The 14,052-nt window shown below is 49.5% G+C and overlaps 1 protein-coding gene across 2 annotated transcripts in view; it reads left to right on the forward strand.

Moving 5' to 3' along the window:
• RND2 (Rho family GTPase 2) overlaps positions 1-13,598 on the forward strand; it is a 35,263-nt gene extending 21,665 nt beyond the window's left edge. For both annotated transcript variants that reach the window (XM_035134318.3, XM_088656403.1), the window contains 3 exons: positions 7,677-7,786; positions 10,347-10,481; positions 12,768-13,598. In XM_035134318.3, the coding sequence (XP_034990209.2) occupies positions 7,677-7,786; positions 10,347-10,481; positions 12,768-13,016 (494 nt within the window). In that variant the 3' untranslated portion in view covers positions 13,017-13,598. The remainder of the gene's footprint in view (positions 1-7,676; positions 7,787-10,346; positions 10,482-12,767) is intronic.
• Positions 13,599-14,052: the final 454 nt, after the last annotated feature.

Raw genomic sequence — 14,052 nt, forward strand, 5'->3', positions numbered from 1 at the left:
GGGCAGGTGCCACAACACTAAAAGCCCCGGGGGTGGGGGGGGTGAGTTTCTTTTTAGATGCAAGGAGCGTGTGACTCTGCTAGCAGCGCCTATTCCAAGGTATGCAGCGACCAGGCAGGGGTATGTAAGGTTAGGTGATCCTGAAGATAATCTGATCCCAAGTCGCTCAGGGCTTTGTATGCTGAAAGCAGGATCTTAAACTTGTTCTGGTAGCATATTAGCAGCCCGTGCGGTTCAGCAATGGTGTTGCGTGTTGGCAAAAGGAAACATTCCTTATCAGTTGCAGCTTCTGGACCAGCCTTAAGGGAAAGCACTATGTTTTCTTTGCACCAGGAAAACCAAGACGTCAGGTATACATAGGGGAAAAATACGAGGACGCTGTTCCCTTCCAGAGGGATTGGTGCCTTTGGGAGGCCTTTTGGAACCAGAGAACCACAGCCTTTTCACAGCTCCGTTGTTTGAGCTTCCATGCCAACATTTTTCGCAGCTTTCCAGTTCAACTTTCTCCGGGAGAAGCTGCAGTTCCACCCTGCAGTGTTAGAAATTAGCCAGGCGCCAGGCGTGTTTTGCCGCTGGTGCGGTTCCGATTGTGACGGTGCAGAGGTCTCTGCATGCCAGGCCGGTGACTGGGGAAAGCAAAATGTCACTTAAGAGAAGGATCTGAAATGTTCCCCTTGAAGCTTGAGTTTGGGTTTTTTCCCCTGGATCGTTTTATTTGATGTTTAATGTGTTGTGGACCTTGAGATTTGTTCCTTGAAATATAAAGCGGTATATAAATGAAATGAATCGCCCTCATCACCCGAAAGTGCCAAGACATTCCATTACATAGCTGCCAAGTCTCCCGTTTTCCCCGGGAAATCCCTGTTTTTCCAGCTGTTCCTAGCTGAAAAAATGGATTTTTTTGTTTTCCCCCCGGTTTATTCTGGCGTGGTGGCCATTTTGGAACTGGGCTGAGCATGCTCAGAAGCGACTTTTGATGCTGCTCTGCCCAGTTCCAAAATGGCTGCAGTGCGACTTCTGGCGCGGCGGCCATTTTGGAACTGGGCAAAGCAGCATCAAAAGTCACTTCTGAGCATGCTCTGCCTAGTTCCAAAATGGCGGCAGCGCTACTTCCTGTCTGCTATTTCCGGCCCTGTCCCTTATTTCTCTGACAGCAACTTGGCAGGTATGTTCCATTATGGTGACCGTAACCTAGAGTTTAGGTGCCATTTGGTGATTAGATTATATATCTGAGTTTCTGGTACCACTTGTTGGTCTTAAGATGAGGGAGACATATGGTGCTGTGCCTGTTGTTAATGCTCCTGTCATTGTGTGCTGTGCTTCAGAGGTGAATCATTGCAAAAGCAATTAGGGCTCTCTCTTTGTGTCAGATTGGCACTGTGTGTCTGGATCTCTTCTCTGCTGCCCTGTTTGCTTGGAAGCCATAGCAGAATCTTTCCCTTGCTCCTGTTTCCCCATCCCCAACCTTGGGCCATACCTGCCAAGTTCCTGCCTGAAAAATAAGCGATCGGACCGGAAGTAGCAGACCGGAAGTAGCGTTGCCGCCATTTTGGAACTGGGCGGAGCATGCTCAGAAGTGACTTTTGATGCTGCTCTGCCCAGTTCCAAAATGGCCGCCGCACCAGAAGTCGCGCTGCAGCCATTTTGTAACTGGGCAGAGCAGCATCAAAAGTCGCTTCTGAGCATGCTCAGCCCAGTTCCAAAATGGCTGCCGCACCAGAATAAACCAGGGAACAGCTGGAAAAACGGGGGTTTCCCGGGGAATACAGGAGACTTGGCAGCTATGCCTTGGGCTCTTCCCGGACTTGGATTTGAACGTTAAACGTCTTTTAAAAGCAGCTACAGCGAACAGGGCTGTGCCTTCAGAAGCACCCAGCCCTCCTGATAGTGGCACGTTGAGCTCTGGGTAGATATGTCCGGGGCTAGTCCTATCATGCAGCAGGCAAATCAGGAGAGATGAGCTCCTGCGTCCCACCCACCTTTCTAATGCTTGGATTTTGTCAATTTGGCTCAGCGTGCGCCGTGGCCCCGCAGTCAAACTCTCTCTCTCTGATATTCTGGCACTTTGGCTGCCATGATCAGGTCTTGGCACAGCAAAAAGCTACAAGACGCCAAGAGCAAAAGTGGGCATCCAGGTCTCGCTGCTTCTGAACTGGAGCGGGCCACTGTCCCGGTGCAACGGACGGCACTATCTCCCAGAGCAGATGATGGTTTGGCTCCGTTCCGGGTGCAGAGTGCGGCAGTTCGTTGCAGTCCTTGGCCTTGCAAGAGAGTAGCAACTTGGATGAGTTGGGACTTTGCAGGCAGCTCTGCTTGGCTTTTGTAACCGGCTCCCCGGGTGAGGGTGGAACTAGACATTACGAGATGCACTCACAGCTGCTCCCCAAAACAGCCTCTGCCTTTTGATGTCTCCCCTTTCCCTGCCTGTGACATATGAAGTACAGCTGTGTCCCATTCCTTAGTGCCACACCATTCCACATGAACCCCACCTCACCCCTCTCAGTGATCGCCAGCTGAGATGGGGCTATGCAAAAACCCAGGTGGTCATGGATGTTGTACTAGATGTTAGAGTAGGGGTAGTCAACCTGGTCTCTACCGCCCACTAGTGGGCGTTTCAGGATTCCAGGTGGGCGGTAGGGGGTTCTACGCCACATGTTACTCCAGCTCTGGTGGACGGTAAAGAAATTTTACCATCAAGAAAAATGCATTAGTGGGCGGTAGGTATAAAAAGGTTGAGAACGTCAGGAGCGAGCCAGCAATAAATCACGCAGAGTAAGTGGCGTTAACTCAAGAGTGCCAGGCCTAAGGAACACAACAACTCTTCTTGGTAGGTCTTTCCCGCATGAGGCAGTTGTGGAGACGGAAGGTCCCTGCCTTCTCATAGCTGCCTGAGACTCCTGCTCTCCCGGGTCCTGCCCAAGCAATATGAGACTCCGCCAGCACACCTGTCTCTGCTCCTCTCATGTCATACCTCTCCTGGTCCTGGGAGACCAGGGCGAAGGGGAGCTTGTCACAGCAGAAGGGGGAGACACCCTGGCTTCTTCACCAGTCTGAGTCATCTCTGCTTCTTGGCCTCCCTCATCCTGCTCTCCTGCTTCAGCTTCAGCAATTCTGCCTCTGATTGTGGACTTCTCTCTGCCACAACCTCTTCCTGCTCACTAAACCCTGTTACCTCTTCAGCTTCCGGCACCTCCTCCTCCCAATCTTCTCCCTCATCTCCCTCTGACCACTTATCTTTGCCCCACCGCCAATCCCCAGGCTCTGAGCCTTCTTGCCGTGGGCCTCCCACGATTCACTTGCAATCCAGCCGGCCCATGACATTGAAGGGGAGATGAGAGCTAGGCACGTAGCTGCTGGTTTCTTGGCGGCAGCCACACGCATCTCATGACACCTTGCTTCACCCTGCACACTTTGTTCTGGTGTGGGAAGAAGGGCCCGGTGCTTCAGCACTGGAAACAGTAATAGAGTGCATCTCAGCACTTGGAGCATGCCTCTCCCTCGCCACCGAGTCAGCACAGTTGTTCATAATATAATTGAGATTGCAGGTCAGAGATCACATCCAGCTAGCTTCCTCCCCAGCCTCTTCCTTTGGAAATGCAGGACTGGTCATTTCTTGCTGGTAGTAGTAGCTGCTGTCCAGGAGGGTGAAGTAGCAAGTGCTCCCTTCCCTAAGGACTAATCCGGAAGGGGACATTTCTTGCTAACATAAGGGGAGGTTCAGAACAGGTCAGTCTGCGCGGTGAGGTATAGCCCGTTGGTTTGTCCCTCCCTCCGTTCGTCCATTATAAGCAAGCATCTGTTCCTTCTTCCCTCCCAAGAAGCTGAACTCTGCTCACGCAGCTGAACCGAAACCTGTGGCGGCAATGTCGTGCCACAGCTCCATTGCTGTCTAGCGAGGCATTGGCAATTTGTGCCTCAAATCAAAACGTTTGCTCCCATTTGCGTTGGATGCGGGTGGCGCTGTGCAGGGGCGTAGCAAGGGGGCGTGTAGGGGGCGGTCCGCCCCAGGTACAACCCTGGGGGGGTGACACTCGGTGCCCCCCCCGGCAACTCCCAAGCCGAGCCCCGCCGCCTGGTAAAAACCCTCGCTCGGCAGCTGGCTGCTTGCTCACTTGCTCAGCGCACACTTTGCTTCTTCCTGCTGGGGCAGAGGCGAGGGTGGGCCAGGGAGGGGCATCAGAGCCCCTCCAAAACACAAATGGGGGCAAACATTTTGATTTGAGGCTCCATAGTGATGCTGTGCATGCACATTATGGAGCGGGTTGCTGCTCCGGGTGTCCGAGCAGCTTCCTATGCCACTGGCACTGTGGTCTAAACTATAGAGCCTAGGGCTTGCCGATCCCCGCGACGGGGTGAGCTCCCGTTGCTTGGTCCCTGCTCCTGCCAACCTAGCAATTCAAAAGCACGCCAGTGCAAGTAGATAAATAGGTACTGCTCCGGCAGGAAGGTAAACGGCGTTTCCGTGCACTGCTCTGGTTCGGCAGAAGCGGCTTAGCCAAGCTGGCCACATGACCCGGAAAGCTCGGCCAGTAAAGCAAGATGAGTGCCGCAACTCCAGAATCGTCCGTGACTGGACTTAACAGTCAGGGGTCCTTTTACCTCTGCTGCGCAGGTATCCTGGCACCACTTCTATGTGATGAAAGCAAGGTGGGGGAATCAGCTTCAGGCTGGCCACCACCTATTCTAAACAGAAGGGATGTTAGTTCCATGGCCACAATGAATTTCCTGCATGGCACTTTGAATGTACAAATCAATATACGGCATCTGTTTATAACTGCCATCATAGCCAGTGTTAGAAACTCAGATATAGAAACTAGGTGCCGAATGGCTCCTTGAACCAAGGTTACAGCCGCCAAAACGTTTGTTGTTTGGGGGCAAGTCTTATTTTTCCAACGATGGGCTGACTGTGGTTTATTCTCAGTTAAACATCTGGCTGGTTCAAATGACGACCTTGAGGTAGCTTAAGAAGTTTGAGAACTTAAGGAGGAAAAGTCACTTGATCCAGGGACAATCCACACACACACATATATATAGACCTATTCCTACCTCTTTTTCTTAATGGTGACCTGGACCATTCATAACGTAGAAATATTCTTCAGAACTGTGAGCAGGGCACAGTTTGCTACAGTTTACTATAACATTGTTGACTGCTACTGCTCAGGCTTGCACAGAAAAAGCATTTTGGTTCCAGAAATCCATTCTGATTGTGCAGATAAAATATAACTGATAGAATTCTACAGGGTGGTATATTCGTGTGGAAAAACAGCCCCGATCCAATGATCCCCAGGTGGTGGAGATGTCAGACACCATTCTGGAACCCAGGCATCTCCACTTGGTTGTTGGTAGCCGATAGCCAGGTGTAAAATATGCCTGGCACCTGGCTAATTTTGTTTTTTTTTTAAAATATATTTTTATTAATTTTCCAATTAAAACCAATTATATCACATTCATTATTTCAAATTATACACATATATATATCAATCAAACCGAATGTTATGCCAAATCATCTAGAGAATTTTTTTTTTGGGTTCCCATGCTTCAAGAAATTGGGGATTCCTCGCAACCGTCCACTGCCGTCTTTTTTCTAAAGTTCAAATCGTCTCTCCAAGTTCATAATAATCCAGATCTTCCCCTTACAGTCACATAGATGTTTTCCACTTTCAACCGATTGTTTCCCAGCTGCTGAGATAAATATCAAACAAGGTTTCACAGATGTTCTTTCTCCTGTGTGGGTTAATCAGTCCAGCCTCCCCATAAATCTTCTTAGTCTGGAGCTCCCTGTTGCGTCGAAGCAGCGCCATCTTAAAAAGCTCAAATCACTTTCGTTTTCTCTCATAGCCATGTAGATTAACGATCTTTATAAAATTTACAGCTTTTCCAGGCAGAAGACCCAAACATCAAACCATAAACTCTTGGTAAATTAATGGATCTCCTTGCCCTATAGCTGAACTTAGCTTCAGGTCGCTGCTCCAATTCAAAGTGCGTCACAGCTCATAAATCCTCCGAACGCGTCCAGGACTCCTTCCGTCCGACTAGGGGGGGGGGCTTTTCTCATCGGCAACTCCACATCTTTAAAAAATATGCTCAGTAACAACAGTTTATAAAGTTCAACTCACACAGTCTTTTGCTTTCTTTCACTCCAAACAAGCCAGGACATCGCGTCTGGGAAGGTACGAAGTAACTCATATGAAGAAAAATAAAAAAAAACTCACTTCCCTTATCGCTCCGTCCCCATCAATCCTTCTTCCAGATGAAATACAGCCTTTGACTCCTCTCCCTCAGCAGCATAAATTTCTCAGCAGTAAACAGCGCTTCTTCCCCTCCTTCTGAAGTATGTCCATAGATTTAAGCCCAATTATCTTCTTTAACCATGGAAATCCCCGCCATGCAGATTAGCGTCCGGGAGTCCTGGCCCTCGTAAGTGCTTTTCAGCCCAAGCTCCCCCCACTCCATAAACAGTCGGAGTGGGTCTGGGGGCATCGCGGGCCAGCGGCCCCTCTCCGTAACCCCCGGAGAGGGTAGGGGGTTGCCATTTACTCCCCTAGCAACCGCCAAATTCCTTACGAAGGTCAGAGGGATGGAAAACAGGTCCGCCATTCCTGCCGGCGGAAACCGGAACCGGCACCTGGCTAATTTTGAACACTGCTCCCAGCCCTCTAAGACCAGTTGTTGTTTCCATTTTACAGATGGGAACCGGGTAAGCTATAATTTGCCCGTGGACACCCAGTGGGAAACGATGATGGAAGTGGGACGTGGAAATAGATATTCAGGAAAACCAACTGTCTATCAGGACTTTGGAGACTCTTAGACAGGGAGAGCAATAATTTTGTTGCGTGGCGATCCTTACCTTATTACCCTTGGTCTGCTTTGGTGGTCAAATGCCAGTTGTAGACCCTCAATCTTTTCTTAAGTGCTGGGTCACTTATGCTTTTTTATTCCCTGTCTCCTGGATTCCTCCTCTGCTGGGCTCTGAAACTTGAAGCAATTCTGGCTGGAAGGAAAGCAACCTTTGGAGAACACTTTGGCGGGGAAAGGGGTTAAGCCTTCTGCACTCGCGTTACTTCTGCAAACAGGGGTTTGAGAAACTGTGTAGTTCTGTCTTTTTAAAAAAAAAAAAAAAGGCATTGCCTCATTTTGCAGGTTGAGAACCTTCTGGGCCTACAAACTGGATAGAATGTGTTTTGTATCTTGTATTTCTTATGTTGGGAACCTCCCTGAAATCTACAAACGAAGGGTGGTATACAGATTAAATAAATAAATCTAATTTATTCAGGGCATTCAGGTGTGCACGCACCCCAGGAAAGTTGAAATGAACTGGGGGGGGGGGGAATGCTCAAGCAAACCGCATGCAAAAGAACTTAAATGCACATGTTTCCCAAATCCGATAGACACTCTTTGAAACAGTTTCTTAATTGTGAGTTGAGGAGCTTTAAAACAACCGCAATCTAAAACCAGGGTGTGTGGAGTTGTGCGTGGGCCACTTACCATCTACTGGAAACCATTTATTATTCAGTCCTGCAAATTCAAAATTTCCAGATTTTAATTTCAAAGAATGTGTCGGCTTTGTGTGGAATTCTGTTTGAGCTGTTAGGGGATAGGCCCTCTGAGTTAAAAAGGCCAAATGCCATGTATAATCTCAATACGGACAAGCTAATGTATGTGTGTTTCTCATGCAGGCTCAACGTACTATGACAATGTACGCCCCCTGGCCTATCCTGACTCGGATGCTGTTCTCATCTGCTTTGACATTAGCCGCCCAGAGACCTTGGACAGCGTCCTTAAAAAGGTGAGCCAGCTAGAATGTGTTGGGGAGTTTGGCATGGGGCAGGGGATGATATTTCGGTTGTGAGAGAACTGACATATTTGAAGAGACAGCGGGACTCCAGAATCACAGATGTGCCGCAGGCTCTAGGCTTTGGTTTCTGACATACGGTAGTTTCCCTTCCGGAGCTTGTGTTCTGGGAATTTGGGGGGTGGGACTCCAGGGGAAAGACTCTAGTCCTCAAGCCTACATAGAATATCTCTGACAACTTGCCGGCAAATGCTGCTATCCAGGGAGCGCTGTCCACGTGCGGAAAACAGGAGACTGCAAATGGAACAGCGACGCTGTTCTCGCACGCTGTTCTTCTCACATCTATTTGCAGAATATTCTGTGCCAGCTGTGGATTACGGCCAGCATAACCGAAAGCCCCAATTGTGCCTGGCAACATGGCATATTTAAATCAGAACGGCCGGAGCCAAGAGCTGTTTCTGTTACGTGACAATGTGGCTGAGGCTTTAACTTTATGTTGTTTTAGTTAAAAGTTCCCAGAAGTTGATGCCTCAGGACTTGGAAAGCACCTAGTCCTAACTGCATGCTCAGTGAGTGACCTTGAGTTCTGGACTTCTGGGTTGGGGGGAAACTAAGAGGGTTTTGAAATTGGCTATCTCTGCGCCTTCCGGCAAATGGTTCCTGTTCCCATCTTTACCCTGCACTGCTCACCTTTGGTCTGTCTCTGCAGAAACCCTCCCAGAGGCTTTGAGGGGAACGTGTGGAGGGTTTTTTGAAGCTTAAAGCAAATGGGTGTCCCCTAGGACTTCTTTTCCGAACAGCTTTCTGCTTCCCTCCAGTGAACACTGCACACTCAGGCTTGTGTGGCAGAAAGACCTCCTCAGGTGCTGCGAAGCAGAAATCAAGGGGTGTAGCTTTTTGATACCAATATAAATATGGGAGGTTTTGAAAGCGGAGTGTTGTGCCTCCGGGCTGAAATGTGAATGCGCCGGGGAGGGGTGGGGAGCCCTCATAATTGCTGCCCGTTGGGTGCAAAACTGGAGTTGGCTGCTAAATAGGAACCGGCTTTTGATTTCCCACTGAGCTTTGGCTCCACACGGCTTGTAAGGCCAGAGGGGAACGGGAAGCCATTTGACACTCTTTGAATAAACAACTTTGTAGAGACTTGATTTCTACTGAGCTGAGGCTCAGTGGAGCCACCAAGGTGACCCAAATTCTGTGCCAGAAATCTGTATGAACAATGCAAATAATCCCGAATTTTCCCATTTGTGCATTCTGCTTCTGTTATTTGCCGGTGGGGAAAGAACCCCCCCCCCCAAGATTTATTCAAGGCTGTGTCGCAGTCCCCATCACTGACGGAATCCTCCTCAGCCCAACCCCATAACACTGGAGACTTTCCCACACTTTGAAGTGTTTTCAGCCTCACGGGCTAGAAACTTGCTTTTATAGCTGGTGTTTGAAGCAGGGATTCTTGGAATACTTGAAGTATGTTGGCCAATACCCATTTCTGTTCCTGGGGTGGTGCAACAATGAAGTCATGGAATGGGCGCAGCAGCGAAAAGAAAAGGAAGCCTTGGAGTATATGCAGAGAGCAAAGCCATCATCGCTGAGCAAAATAAGCCAGACTCTACCAATATATTATTTAGATACCCAAGCAGCCAGGCACTGTGCGAAAACTGTTGAAAGAGAACATGTCGGAACCTGAAAGCTTTACAATTGAAATCTTCCGCTTGTAATCTAAATTTTGCAAAGGGGTAGTGTATCATTTTTATGTGCTGAATATCGGCAAGCAACGCCCTTTCCTTTCCTGGAACACTGCTTTTCTGTATTGTTGCTGATTTATGGAATGTGGCATTGTATGGGGGAAAAAAACATCGCCAGTTGTATTTTGCTGCTCGTCTAAATAGCAACAAGTGTTGTGGCAGAGAGCGCTTTGAAAAAATGGCAAATGGAAAAGGCAAGAAGCATAATGGAGATGAGAGGTGTGGGGAATTGGCTGGACCGAAGAGGAGTAGTGGGAGCCCCAAGGGAAACCCCAGAGGAGGAAGGATCAGAGCCCAGGGATTGGTGGTGGGACACGGAGAAGAAGTCAGAGGGAGAATTGGATGCTGAAGGGGCAACAGGGTTTAGTGAGCAGGAAGAGCTGGTGACAGGGAGCAGTTCAGACTCAGAGGATGAAGCAGAGGAGGCTGCTGAAGAATCTAGGGAGTCCCCCTCTTTGGCTGCGACAAGCTCCCCTCCCCTTTGGTCTCCAAGAACGTGCAGGATAATGAGAGCAAAACAGAGGCCAGAGGTGCACAGAAACAGTTTGAGACTGCTTGGGAAACATCTGGGAGAGGAGGAGCCTTAGATGGGGTGGAAGGAAGGTCCTGGCAACTGCTCCATAGGGGCAAGACCTGCTGAGAAGTGTTGCTGAGTTGTATGCCGTTTCCTTGACTAAAGAGTTAACCTCATTGACAACGGAGCTTTGCGTCTCTCGTGCTGACCTGCGTCTGACTCCAGCCCTGACGGCAGGTGATTGAGCCCGTTTTTCTAACCCCACTGTTCTTTGTTTCCCCATTCTGTTCCCTCACAGTGGCAGGGGGAGACGCAGGAGTTCTGCCCCAGCGCCAAGGTGGTTCTGGTGGGCTGCAAACTGGACATGCGCACCGACCTGAACACTTTACGGGAACTCTCCAAACAGCGCCTTATCCCCGTCACACATGAGCAGGTGTGTTGGTCGTCGTCGTCGTTTTCTTTAGAGCCTGTGCTCACTGTACGTAAGCCCCAGACTCAGTGTTAGGCCTCGATTTCAAGATACATTAATAAAAATGGAGACTGGCTCTGAGCAGGCGAAAGGTGCATTTCAAGTAAGTGAGAGAGGAAGTCCTTGGTGCCAGAAGATGTAATAATAATAATAATAATAATAATTTATTATTTATATTTCTTTATACCCCGCCCATCTGGCTGGGTTTCCCCAGCCACTCTGGGCGGCTTCCAACCGAATATTAAAACAGTACAGCATTAAACATTAAAAACTTCCCTAAACAGGGCCGCCTTCAGTTGTCTTCTAAAAGTAAAATAGTTACTTATTGCCTTGACATCTGCTGGGAGGGCGTTCCACAGGACGGGTGCCACTACCGAGAAGGCCCTCTGCCTGGTTCCCTGTAACCTCACTTCTCGCAATGAGGGAACCGCCAGAAGGCCCTCGGTGCTGGATCTGTAGGTGTGAGGCAGGCTGCCCACCCCTGCTTTTAAAAATTGATCATTGGCCTTGAGATGATAATAATAATAATAATAATAATAATAATAAGAAGAAGAAGAAGAAGAAGAAGAAGAAGAAGAAGAAGAAGAAGAAGAAGAAGAAGAAGAAGAAGAAGAAGAAGAAGAAGCCACCTATCTGACTGGGTTACCCCAGCCACTCTGGGTGGCTTCCAGTAAATTAAAACACAGTAAGACAGCAAACATTAAAAACTTAGGGTTCAGAAGTCTGAAGGATGTATAGATTCTTGCACCTGACCTGTGCAAGAATGTATTGTCCCAGTTGACTACAAGCGCCCAGTGCATGTAACCTACGTTTATCTTCTCTGGTTTATGCATTTGTGTGTGTATGTGAACTCCTTCCCCCCAGAAGTGTTTTCTGGCAGGAAATGAGTGGAAGGCAGGAAAAAAGAAAAGGACTGCAGGGCAGGTAATTGCAGGTGATGTGAGCTTAACAGCCCATGTGCTCAGGGCTGCTAATTAATCTGCAAAACGGGGGGAGGGGGGGATGCTTTCCCAACCCATATATGGCCACGTTTTTAAAGAATTCCTCTCTATCCTTTCTGTACTGCAGCCAATGAAATGAGCAGGACAGAAACCAAGGTGAATAAAACCCCAACCCCGTAGGTTCAAGCAGTATCAGGCAGGAAGGGACAAAGTGCCAGAGTCAGTGCACTCTGCAATGCTCCTCTTGCACTCCCCCCTCCTGGGGGGGGGCAGGGGCAGAGGGGAGCCGAATGGCAGCTGAGAGCGTTCATCTCTGCCTTTCGTGCCAACCCAGCAAGGCAAGCGCTTAACCTGGAATACTGTGTCCAGTTCTGGGCACCACAGTTCAAGAAGGATACTGACAAGCTGGAACGTGTCCAGAGGAGGGCAACCAAAATGGTCAAAGGCCTGGAAACGATGCCTTATGAGGAACGGCTTAGGGAGCTGGGTATGTTTAGCCTGGAGAAGAGAAGGTTAAGGGGTGATATGATAGCCATGTTCAAATATATGAAAGGATGTCATGTGGAGGAGGGAGAAAGATTATTTTCGGCTGCTCCAGAGAAGCGGACATGGAGCAATGGATTCAAACTACAAGAAAGAAGATTCCACCTAAACATTAGGAAGAACTTCCTGACAGTAAGAGCTGTTCGGCAGTGGAATTTGCTACCAAGGAGTGTGGTGGAGTCTCCTTCTTTGGAGGTCTTTAAGCAGAGGCTTGACAGGCATATGTCAAGAATGCTTTGATGGTGTTTCCTGCTTGGCAGGGGGTTGGACTGGATGGCCCTTGGAGTCTCTTCCAACTCTATGATTCTATGATTCTATGACATTGTTTTGCACTCCAGCACCCACAAATCCCAGCCTTTTTCTCACCCCTCCCTAGTTTTACGCACCAGCCCTTCCTCCCTTGCTCGTTTTGTTATATATATTCTTTTAAAAAAGAAGCACTTTGCTCTCTTTCTACCTTCTAGGGAAGAAAACTAAAATTAACTGCTAGCTGTGATGTTAAAGAAACACATGGAGTTAGCAGCATCTAGGGGAGGTGTGAGCGGAGAGCATTTGGTGGGGGGGGGCTCCGTATTAGTGCTAGGAGTACGGTTACTGTGGTTTTTTTTTTAAGAGGACGGAAGGGAGCAGATCTTGGCAAAATCAAGGGGGAGGCTTATGAAACCAAGGTGATGGGGAGGGGGGGAAGCAGAAGAACAAAATACAGGGCCAAGTTCTGGCATAATGTTTTGGCGCTTTTCTCCCCACCCCCTTCCCCCCTGCACAGGGAAGCATTTTGGCCAGGCAGTTGGGTGCTGTGGCGTATGTGGAATGCTCTTCCAAGGTTTCGGAGAACAGCGTACGGGACGTTTTCCACGTGACCACCCTGGCGTCCGTCAACCGCGTCCACAAGCACCTCAAGCGCAGCAACTCGAAGCGAGGGTTGAAGCGGGTGGCGCAGTTGCCTGCTCAGACGGACTTGTTGACTGACCCCGAGATCCGCAAAGACCGGGCCAAGAGCTGCTCGGTGATGTGAGAGGAGGAGGAGGAGAAGGAGGACCCCCCCCCAAGGGGCTGAAGCGGAGCACTGCCTGTCTTGTTCATATCTCTTTGTATAGTATTTGGTCAGGGGGAGGGTCTCTGCGCCATTCCCCGGGATGTAGGCCTGAGGGAAAACAGGCAGCCTTCCCCCGGAAAAAAAATGTTTCTGCCTGAAGCCGCAAAATGCTATGCATACAGTGACAACGTCTGGATGTGGGGCTAGTATTGCACAGGACACAGAAAATGCTCAGGTAGCGGGTGACCTCCGAGGAAAAGGAGCGCCAAACTGCGTGAGGCACAGATATCGGGGGCAGCGGGGGTGGGGGGGATGGGCAGAAATCTTCTTATTCTCTTCAGAGCAATTATTTTGGAGCTAGCGTACGATGTGTAGGTTGCCCAGCCACTGGCCTCTTTGTACAGCCATGGCGTGGGGCAGTCAAGCCATGCCTTTAGCATGTGTACATGTGTGTGTGTGTGTGCGTGTTTGTAAATTGTATGCGCAAGACGAAGTGCGGGGCTAGCGCTCCTGCGCAGGTCCGGTCATGGAATAAAGAGCTGCGGATGGGCTGGCAGAAAAGGGTGGTCATTTGAGAAGACAAAATGGCGGCGGGCGTGGGTAGGGTGCGCGTCGGTTTGGCAAAGGCGGGAGGAAGATGGTAGCGGAGACTGGGGTGGGATGAAACGCTTTGTAGGGGAATGGTGAACAGAAGTGCATTTAAGGCCTTGGACCATGGGGTAGCTTCACTAATGAACAGGTGAGGCACGGCCAGGTAGGTGGCTGGCAGGAGGGTTGGAGAGGTCAGGAGTCATCTTTCCTCACAGCATCCTCTCAGCCACACCCTCTAGTGCCTTCAATCGCAGGACATCCGTGCCTCTCTCATTCGCTTTGTATGATTCAAGAGATGGGAGAGGGAGAAATGAACCTCTCGGAACCACTCCAGCATCACGGGAGAAGGCCAGTTCCCCCCCCCCTGTTGCTGTGCCTTCATCCCTCTCTTGTTGCTTGAAATGCTTTGGACCACTGCATTGAG

This window comes from Zootoca vivipara, chromosome 12 (genome assembly GCF_965207765.1).
Source record: "Zootoca vivipara chromosome 12, rZooViv2.hap1.1, whole genome shotgun sequence".
Taxonomy (NCBI): domain Eukaryota; kingdom Metazoa; phylum Chordata; class Lepidosauria; order Squamata; family Lacertidae; genus Zootoca; species Zootoca vivipara.